Below are 20,863 nucleotides of genomic sequence, written 5' to 3'. Positions count from 1 at the left end.
GCTCTGGAGGGCTGAGGCCTCCAGTCAGACCCTGCCCATGAACCTTCAGATATACTGTCTCAGCCCACACCTGCTCCCAGGCCCCAGGGCCAGTGTCCCTGCAACGGACTTTCTCTTGAGCCACTAGAAGACAAGGTGGAGGGGAATGATCCATGGGCTTGAGACTGCAAATAGGAAACAAACATCTTTTTTTGTTTGTCTGTTTGTGTTTGTTTCTTTGGCCGTGTCGCCTGTGGGATTTTAGTTCCGTAACCAGGGATTGAACCAGAGCCCTCAGCAGTGAGAGCACAGAGTCCTAACCACTGGACCCCCAGGGAATTCCCAGGAAACAAACATCTTTAAAGGGCCTGGACCAGCCAGCTATGGCTTGTGAAGGCCACCATGCAGATGAGTACAAAGTTTACCAGCCCAGCAAATGTCTGCCAGTCTGCTTTCTCCACACAAAGGGGCAGAGGGCGCTTGACGGCAGTCCTCGATTAATTCTTCGTGGTTCCACTGGATTTAGTGAGTCAATTCTTTGCTACCTAGGGGCTCTGACCACTGAAGACTTGGCTCTGACATCCATGGTACCCTGTGCATAGTAAGTGATCAAAGATGGAAAGCAGGAGAGAATGAAGGGAGAGAGGCAGGCAGAGTGGGGGAGGGGTGGGGCTGGAAGCAAAGCAACGAGAATCTTCTAATTCTTTGGTTGCGCATCTACGGTAGCAAGTCCAAAGCGTGGCAGGGAGTGAGTCACAGCAAGCTCTTGGGCGAGGAAGGCTTGCGGGGATCCTCATTCATCTGTTCTACAAGTGTTCATCACGCACTCTTTGTGTTCCAGAACTGTGCTGGGTGCCAGGGACATGCGAGTGAGCAAAATCAGACCGAGCAGACCCAGGCTCCCTAGGCACCTAGTGTCACAGTTGCTCTCCTGTCACCCAGTTGTTTCAACCCCATCCTGTCTCCACCCGCTGACCCTGCCTCCTTGTCCCCAGGGCCCTGGCTTGGGTGACAGGAAACAGAAGGGTGGGAACCTGCCCCATAAGACATACCCCACCCCACCCCAGGTCACCCCTCTGTCTCTGAGTCTCTGTCCTGCTTTTTCACAGAATGACCAAAGGTGGGATGGAGGAGGGGAGCCAGGAACAACATTCCTGGAATCCCGGTCAACTTCTTATAAGCTCTGCATCCTCCATGGGTGCCCAGGCTGATTGCATTACAGAGCTGCTTGCCTTCGGCTCTGTCTCCTGACGCCAGTAATGCCTCCAGATACCAGTCAGGGCCTCTGGGGGTTACAGCCTCCTGGGTGATCTCAGCAGAAGACGTTCCTCCCAGACCCTAGGGATGCCTCCTGATATCCACCAGGCCCAGGTGGGCATCAGGGACCAGAAACGGCAGCCTCCTTCTTCTTGCCCCTCTCCCTGGCTCTCTGGTTGACAAGGAAACTGCCACCAGGAACTCTCTGTCCCCCTGCTTTCCTGCCCAGAGATGTACAGGGAGAGAAGCAGGGCCCAGGCCCAGCCAAGGGGGCAGCCAGACTGGGGGCAGGGAAAGGCAGGTAGGAGGGAGGCCAAGGGGAATCAATGGAACCTACTCTGTGCCAGGACTGCATGTTTATCTCACATCACATCACCATCCAGTGAAGTCAGCGGGGTCATCCCCACCCCACAGATGGGGACGCTGGGGTACACAGAGGTTGAGCCACCTGGCCCAGGCACTCAGTAAGAGTCAAATCCTTTTAATTCCAAAGCCTTGGCTCTTCCGACTAAGAAGGGACCCCTGGCTCCAGAAGTCTTGTTTTACCAGATGGTCAGGTGGCTGAATTCAGAATCCGTCTCCTGGGGGATGTGTCAGACATTCCCACCCCACACCTTCACATACACACCCCCTACCAAGAAGGCCCTTTCTGTTCACCCAAGCTCTGCTCATCCTTCCAAAGCCAGTCAAGCACCATCCTCCCCTCCTCCAGGAAGCCTTCCCTGAACCACAGGAGCTTCTCTCAACAGCTGAAGGATTTCCTGTTGTTATCACCCAATACATGGCACCAATCACAACAAGGAGGAGGAGAAGGAGGACAGCGAGTTTTACTGAGCGACTCAGAATGTGCAAAGCATTTGCATACATTATCTCATTCATCCCCACAAGGATCTGATGAGACTGGTGCTATTACCACTCCCCCTTTACAAATGAAGAAACTGAAGCTCAGAGAGGGTAGACAACTTGCTCTAGGACACACAGCCAGATGCTGGAATAGCCAGGATTTGGACCCAAGTAGTCTGACTGCACAGCCCGCCCTCTAAGCACCATGCCAGACCCCTCCCAGTACACACATCTTGGCTCGTCCTCAGAAGGGCTCCTCTCTGTTGCCCCATCATACACTCCTGTTGCACCCCAGCATCACAGGTCTGGCATGTGGCTTATGCCTCAAGAAGAGACACAAATCAATTCAAGGGTCAGGCCGGTACTTTGCCCACCTCTGACCCCAGAGCCCAGCAAATGCTCAGACCGAACGAATGTCCACGTGCACCAAGTTTTAGGGCTCGGTGTGTTCCAACACCCAATGTGGTGACAGGAGTCCTCACTCCCCACCCCCGCGCTCAGCCACCCTCCACTCCTGAGAAATGAAACAGTGGATGGGATGGCCAGGTCTGGACAGTGTGTTCCTGCCACACCCTCCAGAGGGCCCCCTTGAGCCTTGTGGCAGCGGCAGGGTCAGGCAGCAAGTGCCTCTCTGCTCACATGCCCAGGATGCCTTTGGCGATGGGGTCCTTCTCTGCCTCCCGGGCCCTGCTTGGCATCTGGGGCTCTGAGTCTGTGAGGCAGGAGATGCTCATGAAACAAGAAAAAGGGACGGAGGTCCCAGAGGGTGATTTATAGCTTTGGAGAGAGAGACCCGGGGCCGCATAATGCTCACAAGGGCATTCTAGTCGATATATTGACTTTCTGGAGGGGCCCTGTAAACACAGTGGTTCTGGGCCATGGTTACCTCTGTCTCTTGTTGGTTGCTGGGGCCTATTCACATGGAACCAGACAAAAACCCCAGAGCCCCTAAGGATCATCCTTCCACCTTTCCCCCATCCCAAATCTACAGATGGGACCCAGAGAGGGAAAGCCACTTGCCTAAGGTCACACAGCAGAGAAAGAGCAAAAACCAGAGTCCCCTAACTCGCAGGCCAGGAGCTGCTGGGCCTCCAGGCCCTGAGCCTCCCTGCTTTCTCCTCCCCCCACTCCCCTGGAGGAGGACGTCTCTGGCATTGCTCGGCTCTCTCCTGAGGAGGCTTTGCCTGAGTGCTCCCTGAGCTCTGTGTGCCAGGCCCTGTACTTTATAATATATCAGGTCATGTGATCCTCAAATAACCCTGTGAGGACAATATTATTATTATCATCCCCATTTTACAGATGAGGAAACTGAGGCAGAGCACAGTTACGTGAACTGCCCAAGGCCACAGAGTTAGTAAGTGGCAATGCTGGGGGGCTATGCTAAACTCCTCAGAATCCCAGTTGGCCACACCATGCACCCACAGCTGAGGCCCTGGGGAGGGGCCTCTGTGAGAAGGGGTAGGCAGAGGGGCTGGGGCTTCCTGGAGGTGATGAGAAGTGAGCTTGCCCCCTCCAACGGGCTCATGGAAGTAGCTGGGCTGAGGACTCTGTGCTTCCCTTCTTGCCCACTCTGTGTTCTCTGATGGGGGCCTGGCAGGAGGCAAAGAAGTATACCTCCCCATGCTTCCATCCCCAACATAATCCCTACCATTTCTTAAAAAGCGTTTTCTGGGCGCACTCCATCTGCAAGAACCACAGAGAGCAAATCAAAGAATAAGAAATCTTTTCATCTCCAGTGCAAGAGGTAGCTAAGAGGGGCGGGTCCCCCAAGGCACACCCCTTCAGTTGGGCCTGGGAAGGCCAGGATGGAAATATGGCCGAAGGTTGGCTCACCAAGGATTGGTGTCCACGCAGGATAGAGGCCTTGCAGATGCTGACAGGGCCAACTTCTCAAGAGTGGGAGAAGTCTCGGGCCTTCTTCACCCCACCCCCATCTTTTCTCCTCTTCAGAAATGCTCTTAGAAAGACCCAAAAATGAGAGTCAAGGTCTGGCTCACATCACCTCCTCCAGGAAGCCCCAAGGCTCTCTTCCCTGAATAGACAGTTGACTCTTGAACAATACGGGCTTGAACTGTGTGGGTCCACTTATAGGCAGATTTTTTTCAATAAACGTAGTAGCTATATTTTCATTTTACAGATCTTTAAGTTAATTGTGGGGATGAGTTTATGTTCAATTAGAGATTACAATATGTGGAATCAAAAGAACTAGTGTTTGAGTCCTGATTCTATCCAAACCATTTCAGCTTCCTGCCTTTGGGTGAGTCGCTTATCAATTCCTTTATTTTTGAGGCTGAGATAGCAGACAGAGGATTTTTAACTGCTGGGGTGTCAGCGCCCCTAACTCCGAGCTATTCAAAGGTCAGCTGTAGTGTCGTTGCTCTCATTTGCTACATACAGGGGCTCTCGGAATGTCATTTACCATTTTTTGGAGTGGAAATCAGCATCCCTCCCACACAGTGACCACCTTGAGGGCTGGGGCCAGGGATGCTCTGGCTCTGACCCAGGTCTGAGGTGGGCTTCCTAAGTGGCACCCACCTCCCCAGTGGGGTTCTTACAAGGACAAACTGAGGTCTTACGTATGAGGGTTTTATAATCTGTAAAGCAATATGTATACCGGTGGAGCTGTGATTTTCCTATAGGTCTCTCTGGTCCACAACAGCACACCTTATCCTAGAGTTAAGGAAGGCAGGGGAACTGGGAAAGCAGGGGAGCCCTTTGTGACCATGGAAATGAGGAACAGAGGAGTCCAGGGCTCATGTGTGTGTCTGTGTGTGCATGTGTCCTCTTAATTGCATCCACGAGAGTCCCAGGCCCAGCCGTGCCTGCCCACGTTGCTCTCCATGAGGGATGCCACTCACCCAAGCTCTGCTTGCCTCTTCTCTGGCAAATTCCAGTGGACACCCCACTCCCCCTGGAGGGTGAAGCGTGAACCGGACCCAGATCAGAGCAGATCTTCAAACCACAGGCCCTGTCACTGTTCTAGGGAAGCTGGGAGCTGACTGCAGGAGACCCCAGGACTCGGACCCCTGTCCTCCTGGGGGTAGGCACTGAAGCTCCTGGACTGGCTTTAGGGCTTGTCTGTGGCCAGTCTGTCCCACCTGCCCTCAGTGGGGGAAGCCAGCTTCCTCCCTTCCAACTCCACAACCCGGCATTCAGACCAAATGGACCAAATCCTGCTCACCTGGGTCCCACCTCAAACAGGCAGCCCTAAGAATACAAGAGAGGAGCTTCCCAAGCCTGGCGGTGACTCACCGTCCCCACACAACACATTCCTGTTTACACACAAACACACCACAGCTGCACCCATATGTACACTGCATACCTCCCCCACCCAAACACACACACAGCCACCTACACCACATCCCATATGCAAAAGGCACAACTCAGCACACACACTCATTCCTCCTGCACACTTCACCTCCATGCCCAGCACCCAGTGCAGCACCACACCTACCCTCACCTCCCACTGCACACTCCCGCCCCCGCCCACCTCCTCCACACACATTCTCACCCCACTCACTCCTCCATGCACGCTCTCACACCCACATCCTGTCTTCCTCGAGAAAAGAGCCGCCCAGTGGCGGGGAAGTTGTGAGGCACTGGGGGCAGCCTGCTCTGGGAGGTGAGAAGGAGGGAGGCTCTGCTGCGAGCTCACTCCCTAACCAACCATGCCTTGAGAGGTGTGGACTCCCGAAGACTGATTTAGCTCAGCAGGGGACGGGGTGGAGGGGACTGGCCAGGGGGCCGAGGGGGATCAGGGTGGCTCAGGATAGGAAGGGAAGGGGGAGCGGGCGGTGCCAAGGTGTGCGCAACCCCCAGGTACCCGCGCTGAATCAGCCCACCAGGCGGAGATGCTAACCGGGCCGCTGTGTCCGCAAGGGTAAATTCGGAAGCTTCCAGCAACCCAGGGCTTTGGGAGAGAAGGAAGAGGAAACAAAAGGGGTAGGGTGGGGGGAGCGGGGAGGCGGCTGATTTATGCCAGCACTTCAGCAAATGTTTTCGCTGCCATTAGCCTCGCAGCTTAGGAGAGAAAGGGGCGCCACGGGGTACCGGTGGTCGGGCCTCGCCAGGGCTTGCCTGCCCTGCGGGGTCGTGGGGGGCAGCGGCTGGCACAGAGGACGGGGTCTCACCTGGCCCCGGCTCGCCAAAATGCACTCGGTCCGGTGGGGGAGAAACTCCCCGGGCTCCAGGCCGGGTGCGGGCCCAAGGGGGGCAGGAGGTGGCGGCCCAGGCCCCACTTCAGAAGCAAATCAAAAGGATGGAGGGCACACATTCCCTCCACCCTTCTGAAACTGCCCTTCCTCATATTATTCTAATTACGGTATTCTAAATTTTCCTTTAATAAAAGGAAAGAAACAGAAAAGCACAGAACATACTTGTTTGGTTTCATTTTGCCTTCATAGCTTTAATGATTCCGTTTGTAGAAGCTGTTTAGAAAACCGGGGAGGACGAAGAGGAGGAGGAAGAGGCCAGAGTCACCAGCTCTGGCCTCAGCGGCCAGCTTCCTCCTCTCTGCCCCTGGGTGCCAGCCTGCCTAGGCAGCAGTCTCTCTCTACTCCCCAGCCCCACGAAGCCAACCCCTAAACCCCAACCTAGGACCCCTGTCTCTCCTCCCTTTCCTCCAGGCCTCAGGGTGCTCCAAGGTGCCTCCTTGTTACTCCAACCCCAGCGATAAGGTTCAAATGACCATATGTTTGGCCAGCAGGCCCGGGAGGAGGCTCCAGGATGGGCCAATGAGAACCACCAACCAAGCGCTTGGAATGTAAGAGATCCACCTCCCCTCCAGCCTCATCCTTGAAGCCCCAGGCAGCCCAGACCCTCCCTAGAAGCCATTGCTGGTAAAAGGGAAGGGGAAGTGGTAGGCAGACCTGACGACGTGGTCTGGCAGCCAGGAACAGGTCATAGTACCTCAGTCCAGGAGAAACTCAACAACAAAGTGAGTGCAGGAGATGAGCCCCCGAAGCTTCAAAATAAAAAAGTAAAAACCTATTTTGCCCCCAACTATACAAATAGGTACAGAGCTCTGAGGCTGGCTTGTGATTTATCTCACCTGGGGCAGGTGGGGGCTTTTTCTGAGAGGATCAGTGTTGGAAGGCTACCCCTGGGCACTTGCCTGGTCTCAGGGTCTCCCCTTGATCTTTGGTCCAGCCCTGTTCCACCTCTCCCAGGTCCCTGCTCCCAATTTCTTTCCACCATCCCCCAGCAAGTCCCAGTCTAACTCAGCTACCAAACCTACTTCATCATTAGCTGCCTGCCTTAGCTGGGCCTTGATTTCTGAATCTCAATCCCAGACCCATGCGGCCAGTCTGCAGCCCAGGTGGAATAAAGGAGCCACAACTAGAATGAGGTTTATGAGGCCTGAGTTCAAATGTCAGCTCTATCCTTGAGTCCCAGTGCAGTCCTGGGCAAGTCAGGGCCTGTCCCAAAGCTTCAGCAGTTAAACAAGCGGATTGGAAGAGACAGGAATTGTCTGGGATCCTATGGAATTCCCAGTCTGTGGGGTGGGGAGAGAAATTACATACAAAATTCCTCCCCTGCAGTGGTACTTTCACTTTAATGAGAAAACCCAGTAAGAGGCTCTTGATTTTCCATTTGTTTAAGTGAAATGGGCATTTGGTACAGAGTAGAGGAAGACAAGGACAGGCCACCACCACACATACATACACACACACACACACACACACACACACACACACACACAGCAGAGACATTAGGAAAACTCCGATTTTAATTGCACCTTAAAAAGAAGTGCTATCATGACACCTTGTTTCCTTCTCAACCATCCCAGCCAGAGGCCAAGGAAAGGCTCATTAAAAGCTCCAGGAAAGGGCTTCCCTGGTGGCGCAGTGGTTGAGAGTCCGCCTGCCGATGCAGGGGACACGCGTTCGTGCCCGGGTCCGGGAAGATCCCACATGCCACGGAGTGGCTGGGCCCGTGAGCCATGGTCGCTGGGCCTGCGCATCCGGAGCCTGTGCCCCGCAACGGGAGAGGCTATAACAGTGAGAGGCCCTCGTACCGGGAGGAAAAAAAAAAGCTCCAGGAGAGGCTGAGGGGTGGGTGGGAGGAGATTCCCAGAGCCAGCCTGGGCTTTTGAAGTGGCCTCTCCTGGCCAGTCACTTGCTGAAATCTTCTAAGAGTCTCGGGTTTATGGTTCCAGGTTTGATTTCTCCACCATCAAACTTTATGGCTTAAAAAAAAATTCTCAGTGCTGGAAAGGGAACTCATTCCCATATTCACTGGGAATGGGGGTAGGGGAAAGGAGAGAGAGGTGCCTGCTCCTTGAGGAGAGCTTGGACACGCCCAAGAAGGAGCTTCCCCCTCCCATGGCTGGGACCAAAAGGAGGAGTCCAAAGTGGCCCGAATCAGCCCGCTATCGGACAGGAGCCCTGGATACAAATCTGCAATCTGCGGTCACGTGAAGGCAAGATTTGAGGAAAGGCAACATCCTGGACTTCATTTTCCCCATCTGTGCAATGGAGCTCATGAGGAATCACTGGGAAGACCTAAAGAACATTCTGAAAAATGTTCTGTGCCTGTGGCATTAGAGTACAAGGGCTGTGTAGGAGGAAGGGGCATGTTCTCTCTCCTGAAGGCAGGTTTCTGAGGGCAAAGGGAAGGCAGCAGGCTGACCCCACCAGTTGGCCCCTCTCCAGGCTGGTGGACAGGCAACCCCTGCTGCGCTAAGTAATGAGCACAATTCCAAGGCCAGTTCTGCTCGCTAGTGAGAAATCAAAGCCCGGTATTAGCCACCCATTTCTGGCTGGGCACCAATCGTGCTCAAATCCATCAAAGCCTTGGGCCTGGCGTTTCTTCTGGGGAAGGTGGGGGCCAGAGGCTTTGTTAAGCAGGCAAGGCAGGCCACCCCCAGCCTCCCCAGCAGAGCCTACTCTGCAGCTCTGGAGAACTCTAGGCCAACCGGTCTTGTCTTTCTCCTGCCTCCCCATCTCCCCACCCTCAGTAACCCCAGTATTTATTCCTGATACCCTTGCCCTGCCGGTCCAAACACAGCTTCCCAAGACCCAATCCTGCCCATATGCCATTTACAGAGACTTCACCCAACCCTCCAATCACCTCCCCTCAAACACCCCCAAACCAGAAACCAACACCCCAACCCAGCACCTCCCACACCCAACTGCACTCTTTAAAACAAAGTTGGTCACTCAGCAGCCTGCTTCCTCCCCCATCATTACCTTCCAACTTCAAAACACTGCTTTAAATACCAGAGTCTACCCAAATCATAATTAACGTGGATCAAATGATTGTGTCGTAACTTTACAACACAAGGCTGGCCAAAAAAAAAAAAAGTGGGGTATGTGCTAAAATCAAGCCCTCACTCCTGGGCCATGGGAATCATTAATTCCAGAGTGAGGAATAGCTGACTGTAAGTGGGGGAGGCGGGCGTGGGACGTTCGGGTGGGGGGGCGGGGAGGAGGGCGGCGGACGTCAACATCCAAGCGGAAGGTAGAGGGGGGAGGGCTGCGTCATCTGTCCACTTTGTGCACCAGTTTTCGGAGTCAATGCAGGATGCGGCCCACGCCCACCCAACCTCGGAAGCCCGGTGCTTGGTTTCTGGGGGGAGAGAGTGAGAGAGACGGAGGGGGGGAGGGAGGGGGGGGAGAGAGAGAGAGAGAGAGAGAGAGAGAGAGAGAGGAGAGAGGAGAGAGGGAGGGGAGGGGAGAGAGAGAGAGAGAGGAGAGAGAGAGAGAGAGAGAGAAGAGAGAGAGAGAGAAGAGAGGAGAGAGGGAGGGGAGGGGGGAGAGAGAGAGAGAGAGAGAGAGAGAGAGAGAGAGATGGGTTGGCTCCCGTGTGTCCACCCGCTCCCCAGGAAGACGCAGCCCAGTCAGCTACGCCCGGCCCAGCTACAGACCAGCGAGACGTGTACACAGCCACGGCGGGAGAGGGGGAATAGGGACTTTATTTTAGGAGCCCAGCGACTCCCTTAAGGCATCTTGCTGGGTCTGGAGTAGGAGCGTGGAGAGCGCACCTTGTCGGCTTCCCAGACGGGGAGACTTGTCAGTGATTCATTTAAAAGGAAACTCGTCAGGATCACTACGTACTCCTCCCCACAACACACAACACCAACACCCAGAAAAAAATTCTTCCAGGCCTGCGGATCCCAAGATCTCGAGGAAAGCTGTACGTGCAAGACAGCCCTATTCCCTTCGATAACAAAACCCTACAAGCTGGCCTCATCTGGCTGGCGGAGCGGACCCGCGCTTCCCGTGTTCCCCAGGTTTCTCGCTCCCTCCTTCTCATCTGCGGATTCGGGTCTGTGCCACGCTAGGAGTCTGGGCGAGCCGGGACCTGGACTAGGAAGTTGCCGGCGAACAGCAAGCGAGCGCACACCTGGCCTGTGCAGCGACTGTGGTTTTTTGGCGCCGCTGCCAGGCGCGCGCGACGCCAGGGGTCCCCCGGAGGCCGGTACTCCGGGAGGCGCACACCCCGACTTGGACACCGTTCCAGGGAAAAGAAGCGATCTCTCCCTTCCAGGCGGGAGCTGGAGAGCCTGAGCAACACCCCCGCCCCGCCCCGCCCCGCGAGATATCTGCGCCATCGCCCACTTTATTGGGGCAGAGAAATCTACCTTTTAACTTGGGCGCCCTTACCGCTTTCCCTGTGCGCACTGACGGAGCGATAGACCACCTCAACTTCAGAGCAGAGTGAGGCGCCAGGGTCCCCTCGCTCGCCTCGCTCCCCTCCCCCATGCCCGAACGCTCCCTACCTGCTTGGCTCAGCCTCAGGTCCCAGCAGAGCAGGAGTGTCAGCAGTAGCGCGCCCCGCGCTCCGCTCCGGGCCCACATGCTCCCGCGGCCCGGCTCGGGCGCCTCTCCCCCAGGGCTCTCTCCCTGGCCCCAGCCTCGCCGCCGCCGTCTCCGCCGCCGCCGCCTCCTCCTCGCCGTCCTCCCCGGCGCCCGGCCGCGCCAGCCCGTGCCCTCCGTGGGGGCAGAGGCAGCCACGCTTCGCAGAGGGCTGCCCGGCGCTCGGAACGCTATGGGTACCCGGCGCCCGCTCTCCGGCCAGGCTCCGGCGTGCCCCTCTCTGCGCTCCTCAGGCTCCGGGGCTCGAGCGCTCCTCAGGCTCCCGCGTCCTGGTTTCGAAGTTGCGCGACTGAGGGTGAGAGCGCTCAGCGGCGCCCGCAGCGGCCAACGCCGCGCCGTCCGAGCCCCCGTGCGCGCCTCCCTGCGCCCCGCCGCTACCCGCGGCTCCGGCGCCCTCGCCGGCCTCCGCCGCCTGCCACAAGGCCGAGCGCTGCCGCTCGCTCGCCCAAGTGAGTCCGCGAGCAGAGCAGGACAGCGCGCGGCCGGGGCGGGGCCTGGGCGGGCAAAGGCGGAGCCGGCGGAGGGCCTTTCTAGGGGGTAACGACGGCCCCTTGGGCGCGGCTTTGGCGGAGCTGGGGGCCCTTCAGGGGGGGTCCGCGCGAAACTCTGGGCCCGGAGCGTTGGAAATCCCGGCCGCTAGATCGTAGCTGGAAGCGGAGTCTGCCCAATTTTTGTTTCCAGAAACTAAAGAAATGTATCTTGGCGCTTTCCTCTGACTTGGCTGTGTCAGCTTTCTCCTCTGATTAAACTCAGGACTCTGTCGTTTTTGGCTCCCTGGTTTGTACTACGTAGAATCTACGCCTTCTACAGGGGGCGGGGGGGGGGGGGGTCTTTACCAAAAAAGCTCCTTCAGTGAGGAAATCTCAAACACTCAAGTCCGTGGTAAGCAGGGGCTTACAGCTATGTGGACTTGGATCATCCTGTTTGGCCCTACTTGTGGGTATGACCTTGGGCAGAACTGTTTGACTAGACCCCTCTGAACCTCCTGTAGCACCCAGGGCCTAGGATGTTACTCCCCCACCCCACCCCGACCCTCCGCAAGTGACAATGGGGCATAGGGAAGCCATTTTTGGCTCGGGTGGGTGTAAATTTGGGCTCTGCTCCTTACCTGCTGTGTGACCCTGAACAAGTTACTTAACCATTCTGATGCTTCCTTCATCATCATCTCCAAAATGGAGAAAAATGATAATAACAATTTTATAAGGGACTGTAGAACTGATTTTTAAATATATATATAGAAACTGTAGCATAAATGTCAGTAATCTCTCTTTCCAAGATCTCCCCTCTCAGCCAATCTGATTCCTGGTGGAAAATCCTGACCACCCAAGGGTGAGCCAAAGGGCATGTGGAGTCAGGTGGAGGTTGGGCGGTGGGCGATATCTTGAGATTGAAACCCAGTGACATTAGAAGGGGTGGATCAACTAACACTGGCAGGGTCCTTGTATGTGCCAGGCATGGGGTTAAGCACTTTTAAACACTTTATATGCATCACTTCAGTTAATCCTCACAACTCTCTGAGGTAAGTACCATTTGTATCCCCCTTTTATGGATGAAGAAACTGAGGCACAGAGATGTAAAGTCATTTGCCCAAGATCACACAGCTTTTAGTGAATGAGTGGGTGAGTGAAAAGGGCAGGAGAGAGAGGACTGGAAAGAAACCCTCTGAGCTGGGGATCCTCGACACTTACACCTCTTCTGGGGCTGGCAGGTGAGAAATGACTGGCAGCCAGCAGGAATGCCTCCTCCCCACTGATCTGTTCACTACTGATCTGTTCACTACTTGGGATTTTTCCAGAACTGGGATCTGGAATCATTCCTCAAATACAGAGGCAGTGGCTGCTTCAGGAAGGGGTAAAGGAAGGCAGAGAGAGGTCCAGCCTCTCTCTGGTCCAGGCCCAGGAGTCAGTAGGTGGGTAGGCTGGAATAGGGTCAGTGTCCCCAGGGGCGCTTCCTAGACTGGAGGAGAAAGGACTTGGGGGCCAGAACTGCAGGCTGGAAGGGTTGCTGGAGGGGGTAGAGAAGCAACAAGGGCCTGCCCCAGCTGTTTCCCCAGAGAAGAGAGAATGGCAGGACTGCCCAGGAACCCCTCCACACACACTCCCCTCACAGGCTGGGGTCTGGAACATGTGGGGGAGTGTGCATGTGGTCAGTCCACCTCCTTAGACCTCCCTGGCCAGGCACCCAGGACCAGGAGGGTGGATATGGGTGAGTGAGACTCCCTGGGAAGAACTTAGGTCAATTGAGAAAGGTCCCCGTGGACAAAGATAAGTGGGTTATTTTTAGCTTGGCCCAGGCAAGGGCAGTGGGTGAGGGAGTCAACAGCGCATCACACCCAGCCAGCCCCACCCAGCCACGGAAGTACAAGCACACATATGCACACGCAGCCCTAGACAGTTACAGGCACACCTACAAAGGTACACACAAGCAAACATACAACAAACATATACAGGTGCAAAATGACCCTCCCAGAAACATTACAGGGGCACCCAACTGCAGAGACACCCACATAGTTAAGACACAGGATTTTAAAAAGCACACATATACACCTCATCACAGACATGAACACACACACAGGCACGCACATCCAAAAGCACAAATACACTCTTGGGCAGATGACGCTAAAGACAAACAGATACTTAGATGCTTAACTTTCACCAGGCAACACATATAGGGACACATCCGAGGCCCAGCATCTGACTGTCAACACCTGGCACAGGCACAAGGTCAAGGGCTTTATGCTGGACAACTCAGCAGGGACCTCAGTAGAACCTCGGCAGGCAGGGACCACAGGGCAGGCGCGCTCACTCTCTCTGTCTCATTCTCTCTCTTAACCAGAAGGACGGTGGGTTATTGGAGATTTTTCAAAAAAGTTCCAGTGCTCAGAACTTTGCTGTTCAGACAGTAACTGCACCAGGCAGGCCCTTCTAGTCCTAATGTCAGGTTTCATGACTTTGATTCCTAACTGGAGAGAAGGGGGACGGGGGCGGTGTGCAGGCAAAAGGAGAGTGGCCATTTCCCTGTCTTCTGCTGGCCCTCGTCCCATTTCCCCCAAGCCCCAGCGTAGAAATATGCCCATGGGAGGCCCTAGACCCTGCTTTCCCTCCAGGGCTCCCCTACCGGGGTAGGGGACTTACCACATTAGGGTCCTTCCATAACCCCCCTGCACCCGATCCCCTGCTGTTCCAGTGTTCCAGTGTCCAGAACACCCCTTCCCCAGCCACCTGCAGCTAAGCAACCACTGCGGGTGTGGCTGCTTCCCAGCCTGGGCATCTCCAAGTGCTGGCCCTCAGCTGGGGCCAGGGAAAGGACTTCAGAGGGAGTCAGACTACCCTGAGCCCACACCTTTCCCCAGTATGGGTGAAGAATGGGCAAGGCCCTGGCCCTGGGATGACACACTGGAGTAGCTGGATTAAGACTTACCAGGGTGTTCCCAAACCCAGTGCCATCAGACTCACAGCAAAGAGGTTCTGCTGTGAGTTAAGAAAGAGAATGAGGGACTTCCCTGGTGGTCCGATGCAGGGGGTGTTGGTTCCATCCCTGGTCAGGGAACTAAGATCTCACATGCCGCGTTGCGCAGCCAAAACATAAATTAATTAAAAATAAATAAGTAAATGAATGAATGAATGAGGATGAGGCAGTGAGCTGCTTGGAAGCCAGGCCTCCCCTTTCTTGCTCACCATGATATATGCAGCACCTCAGACTGTCCCGCGCATAGTAAGCATACATAAATATTGGTTGAGTGGACGCATCAGTGAGGCTGGGGAAAGAGGGGTTACTGGTTAAAGGGCCAAATGAGCCCTGGAAGGAGCCTCCCACCTCCTCTCCATTTCCTAGGGGGTTTATGGGGCCTGAGGCTGGAAGTGGGGCAGCCTTTGTGCAATATAGCAGCTTTGAAATCAGTCTCAGAGCTAGATCTGACACTTAGCGGGGGCTGTAGTGCTTCCATGGGCTACCCTCATTTATCCCAAATCACAAGTGAGCGTCGGAGACAGAGTTCTGGAATCTGGAGCTGAGCTGGTGGAAAACCAGACGTCGGGCTGCTCTTACCTGCTGGGAGAACTTGGGCTGGCTGCTGAGCCTTTCCAAGCATCAGTTCCATCAGTTATAAAATGGGAACAATAACTAGCTCGCGGGATTAAAAAGAATATACAGAATGCCCTAATCTGGCTGAGTACAAGCCACTTATTTTATAATAAGGAGCAGCTGTCAGGGTGCCCTGCAGGCGTGGCTGGAGCCTTTGGCTGGCGCTTCACCCTGCGGCCGGTACTGGTATGCTCGAAGGGGCCACTAGGCGGCGCGCTGCAGCGCACACCTCTTCCGCGGCCGCTTCAGCCTGCATCCCAAAGCAGCGGGTCTGGAAGGGAGATTCGCTCCGGCTTCCACCTTGGGGCCTCCCAGGAGTGGGTCTCCACTTCAGGTTGACGGGGGAGGGGGCTCTCAGACCACTCGGTTTGCAAGATCTTGGGTGGGAAGGTTTGGGGATGAGTACATAATCCCTCCCCTGACCCATCAAGGCCAGGATGGACCCCAAACGCCTGGACCTTGCTGACAACAACCTTATGAGATGGCTACTGTTACTACCCCATTTACCAGATGAGGGAACTGAGGCAGAGAAGAGGTAGCTTGCCCAAGGTCGCATACTGCTAGTAAAGGGTACCCTGGAGATTCAAATCCAGGCAGAATGGATCTCAAGCTTGTACTCTTTTTTTTTAAATCGAGATAACAAAATTTACAACTTTAACTATTTTAAAGTGTACAATGTAGTGTTTTTTAGTATCTTCACATGGTTGTGCAACCATCACTACTATCTAATTCAATAACATTTCATCACCCCGAAAAAAACGCACATACCATTAAGCAGTCATTCCCCATTCTCCCCTCCCCTCCCCCTGCCCCTGGCAACCAGGAAATCTACTTTCTGTCTCTACGGATTTGCCTATTCTGGGAATTTCATATAAATGGAATCACACACTATGTGGCCTGAGTCATCAAGATTGGGCTCTTAACCTCTCTACTAAATAATGTGACAACCCTCCACCTCCTCCCCCATTCCATACACATCTTTTCTCTTACCTCCAGGGGAGGGCCTTCTCCTGGGAATTCAAGCAGTGTAAGCAGTCATTCACAAAAGCTCTGGGGTCAGGCAGATCCGGGTTCAAATCCTGACTCTGTCTTGGACAATTTACTCTGCTGTTGTGTTCTCAAAATTCTTTGCTGTGGTTAATTTTTTAAAAAAATTTAATTTTAGAGCTGTCTTAGATTTATGAAAAAATTACATAGTACAGAAAGTTCCCATATGTCCCTCACCCCTGTTTCCCTTATTATTAATAACTTACATTAGTATGGTGGATTTGCTACAATTAATGGACCAATATTGAAATATTATTATGAACTAAAATTCATTTAGATTTCCTTAGTTTTTACCTAATGTCCTTTTTCTGTTCCAGGATCCCACATTACACATAGTAGTCAGGACACTAAGGGCTTCTCTTGGCTGTGACAGTTTCTTAGACTTCCTTTGTTTTTTGATCCCGACAGTTTTGAGTATTATTCATCAGGTATTTTGTAGAATACCCCTCAGTTGGGATTTGTCTATCTTAAAGTTCTTAATAATTTTTGAACAAGGAGCCCTGTTCAAAATAATTTCACACCGGGTCCCGTAAATTATGCAGTAGGTTCTGCTTGTGGGTTGCGGGGCACAGAAAAGGCAGGTGAAGCCAGAGCTGGAACAGGCTGCAGACTGTGGCCACCATGGCGTGGTCTTGCCTGCACTGGTGGAGGGGGCTTACTTAGTGCTCTGAAGGGGAAGCGCTGGGGGCTAGACGGAGGGGTGAGAAGGAAACTGTAAACGTGAAAGAAGACTGCATTCCAGGCAGAGGGAACATTTGTGAGGAAGGCCTAGGGTCAGGAATGTGGATGGTGTGATTGGGGGTAGCGGCTCCAGGTCCTCACGTGGTGAGTCAGAGGTGCCTATGGACTTCCCAGCACACAGCTGTGACCGCAGCACTGACCAGTGATTACAGCAGTGGTCGCCGTCTTGAAAAATAACAAAGCCAGCTAACGTACACTAAAGCAATTGCAGCAAGCCAGATACTGTGCCAAGGGCTCTGCATGAATTAGCTCCTTCAGTCTGTGGTAACCAGTGAGATTGAGGCTATGATTATTCCCTCTTAGTGAGACAGAGGCCAGGTTCCAACCCAGGCAGCCTTGTTCCAGAGCCTGCACATCCAACAAATCCCCTGGGTGTAGTTTTTTCTTTTTTTTAATCATAACAATGTGATTTCCCTTTGTTCATTTCCATTTTTCTTGGAGGTAGGCGTTAATCATGGGCCCATTAAAATGGAAACTGGGGCTCGGAGAGGGAAAGGGACATGCCTAAGGTCAGCTGGTAAGTACTGACTCTGAGCTTTAAACCCACATTCTTATGACCAGTCCACACTACCAGCCTTTTCCATATCCTCTCTGGAATTCAGTGGGAAATTATTGATGTAGAGGGAAGAGGAAGAGGAGAGGGGACAATCTAATAGGGAGACTATAAAATAGCAAGATGGACCTTTTAAACGTTCTCATACTCTGTTGTTATAAACATTCCAATTTAAATGTATTCAGGTAAACAGCAAGTTACTTTGCCTAATAAAAACATCAAGGCACTTCACATTTGTTTTAAAACTATAGAATACAGCCCTTGGCATATAGAAATGCCTTTTGTCATTTCAAATATGTCTAATTTCACATACAGATGGCCAATAGGCACATGAAAAGGTGCTTAACATCGCTAATTATCAGAGAAATGCAAATCAAAACTACAATGAGGTATCACCTCACACTAGTCAGAACGGCCATCATCAAAAAGTCTACAAATAACAAATGCTGGAGAGGGTGTGGAGAAAAGGGAACCCTCCTACACTGTTGGTAGCCATGTAAATTGGTGCAGCCACTATGGAAAACAGTATGGAGGTTCCTTTAAAAAACTAAAAATAGAGTTGCCATATGATCCAGCAATCCCTCTCCTGGGCATATATCCAGACAAAACTACAATTCAAAAAGATAAGTGCACCCTTATGTCCATAGCAGCACTATTCACAATAGCCAAGACATGGAAACAACCTAAACGTCCATCGACAGATGAATGGATAAAGAAGATGTGGAATATATATATATACAACGGATAGTATGCAGCCATAAAAAAGAATGAAATAATGCCATTTGCAGGAACATGGATGGACTTAGAGATTATTATATTAAGTGATGTAAGTCAAGAGAAAGATAAATGCCACATGATATCACTTATATGTGGAATCTAAAATACGACACTAATGAACATATCTACAAAACAGAAACAGACTCATAGACATAGAGAACAGACTTGTGGTTGCCAAGGGGGAGGGGGTTAGGGGAGGGGAGGATTGGGAGTTTGGATAAGCAGATGCAAACTATTATATATAGGATGGATAAACAAGATCCTACTATATATAGCATAGGGAACTATATTCAATATCCTGTGATAAACCATAATGGAAAAGAATATGAAAAAGAAGGTATATATGTATAACTGAATCACTTTGCTGTAAAGAAGAAATTAACACAACATTGTAAATCGACTATACTTCAATAAAAATTTAAAAAATAAAAAAACCCCAAATATGTCTAATTTCAGAATTGCTCATGTGACATTTCCAGTATTGTCCATATAATAAGGATGGTTTATCAAATTAAACACAATATTTAAACTATCCAGAGACTACAAGATAATGTAAATAATTCACTCACTGAGATTAATACTTAAATCAACTTTATTTACAAAACACTATCTTGATAATTATAATTCTGTAAAGCTTTCTTTTGGGCAAAAGTATGACCACCTTAGTTACAGCAGTTCCTTAAACTAAGACAGAGAGAGAATTCAAAATTAATTTGGAAGAGAGGCAAAATTCCTGCATTTCTTTTGTGGTTGTGGACTTTTAGGAGCAGGTTCTTTTGAAGCCTAAGTCAACACTGAAGATAACTCACTATTGTTTTCAGGATACACACCAAAGAAACCCTACAGTGAAAAGGATTCTTGAGGTTGAGCATACAAGCTTTCCACAGGACCAGGAGGAAGAAGAGGTCCTTGAGTTGTGAACTCTGTCCCCTGGGATGCATCAGCAAGAAAGATCTTAATTGGAGGAAGAAGCAAAGGAAAGAAACCCCATAGGAGAGGGTGTGTATAAGGGGAAGGGTAGTGAAAACCTTTCCTTATCGGGAGCATTCCTTGTCAGGTCCTCTGATCCTCTGTCTTTCTTGCAGTATCAGCCATCAACTCATCTGGTTCTCTTTGTTCTGCATCTTTGCTGTAAAATCGACTCCACTCTGAACTACGAAGATGGACCTATTTAGCTTTCATTGTTTGCTTCTGATGTTCCTGATGTCTCTGTTCCTGATGTCTCTTTATCATTTTTTTTAATTGGGGTATAGTTGCTCTACAATGTTGTGTTAGTTTCTGCTGTACAGTGAAGTAAATCAGCTATGTGTATACATATATCCCCTCTTTTTTGGATTTCCTTCCTATTTTAGTCACCATAGAGCACTGAGTAGAGTTCTCTGTGCTATACAGCAGGTTCTCATTAGTTATATACTTTGTACATATTAGTGTATATATGTGATGATTCTATCATGCTGGCATCTTTTAAGCAGGACTTGAGGCTGTCAGTGTGAATGCCTACATAGATATACATATTCTGTCTTAATATGGCTAAGTTTCTTGAGAGTTTTACCTTTTCTTTCAAGCAGTTTGGTTAAGTTGTATGGTGAGAGATTTTTTTAAATAAATATATTTATTTTATTTATTTTTGTCTGCATTGGGTCTTTGTTGCTGTGCATAGGCTTTTTCTAGGTGCAACGAGTGGGGGCTACTCTTCATTGCGGCGCACGGGCTTCTCATTGCAGTGGCTTCCTTGTTGTGGAGCACAGGCTCTAGGCATGCGAGCTTCAGTAGCTGTGGCATGCAGGCTCAGTAGTTGTGGCTCGTGGGCTCTAGAGCGCAGGCTCAGTAGTTGTGGTGCACGGGCTTAGCTGCTCTGTGGCATGTGGGATCTTCCCGGACCAGGGCTCGAACCCGTGTCCCCTGCATTGGCAGGCGGATTCTTAACCACTGTGCCACCAGGGAAGCCCAGGTGAGAGATTTTTAAACAAGTGAAAACTTCAGTTCCAAATTAAGAGAGCTATTAAAAATTCCAGTGGCTGCTACCCAGAGCATCATCACCCAAAGATGTGCAGAAATCAGGACTTAAGACTGCTGTCACCTGGTTGGCGTCATCTGCTGGAACCAGGAAAGCCCAATGGTGAAGAAGGTCAAGTTTGAGGAAAGGAAGTTAAAGAACTAGCACACCCATGTTCCTGCCCAGTGCGTCCTCTTCTCTCTCTCTTTGAAAAAAATTTGATTGAGGTGTAATTTACATACAGCAAAATGCATAGGTCTTAAGCATAAAATTCCATGACATTTGGTAAGGGAAAACACCTAGTAACCATGATCCCAATCAAGATTCGAATAGTTCCATCATCTTAGAAAATTCCCTCCTGTTCCTTCCCAGTCAGTCCTCACCCTGCAGGGGCAACCACTGGTCTGATTTCTAACACTAGAGACTAGTTTTGCTTATTCTTGAATGCCTCATACATGGAATCAAATAACACGTAGTCTTCTGTGTCTGGCTTCTTTCTCACAGCTTAATGGCTGAGGTTCATTCCAGGGTGCTGTGTTGTTGTGGTAAAGTGGAAGTTCATTCCCCGAGACTGTTGGGAGGATTAATTATTTGAACACTGGGTAATTTGTTTATCCCTTCACTTATGTTGGACATTTGGATTGTTTCCCATTTTAGTCTAGTATGAATAAAGCTGCTGAAAATATTTTTAAGCAATTTTTTTTGTGGACATAACGTTTTCATTTTTCAGCAGGAAATGTATAGGAGTGAAACTGTTGGATCATCAGG

The 20,863-nt window shown here is 51.6% G+C and overlaps 1 protein-coding gene across 2 annotated transcripts in view; it reads right to left on the bottom strand.

The window, feature by feature from the left end:
- The window catches only part of UNC5B (unc-5 netrin receptor B), a gene marked incomplete at both ends in the record, with an annotated part of 83,976 nt that extends 73,096 nt beyond the window's left edge, over nucleotides 1-10,880 (bottom strand). For both annotated transcript variants that reach the window (XM_082674042.1, XM_082674043.1), the window contains one exon: nucleotides 10,802-10,880. In XM_082674042.1, coding sequence (XP_082530168.1) covers nucleotides 10,802-10,880 — 79 coding nt within the window. The remainder of the gene's footprint in view (nucleotides 1-10,801) is intronic.
- Nucleotides 10,881-20,863: the final 9,983 nt, after the last annotated feature.

Source organism: Grampus griseus, assembly GCF_964374135.1.
Source record: "Grampus griseus genome assembly, chromosome: 16".
In the NCBI taxonomy this organism is placed as follows: Eukaryota; Metazoa; Chordata; class Mammalia; order Artiodactyla; family Delphinidae; genus Grampus; species Grampus griseus.
The sequence above is the reverse complement of the archived record's forward strand: the minus strand, read 5'-3'. Positions and strand labels throughout refer to the sequence as shown.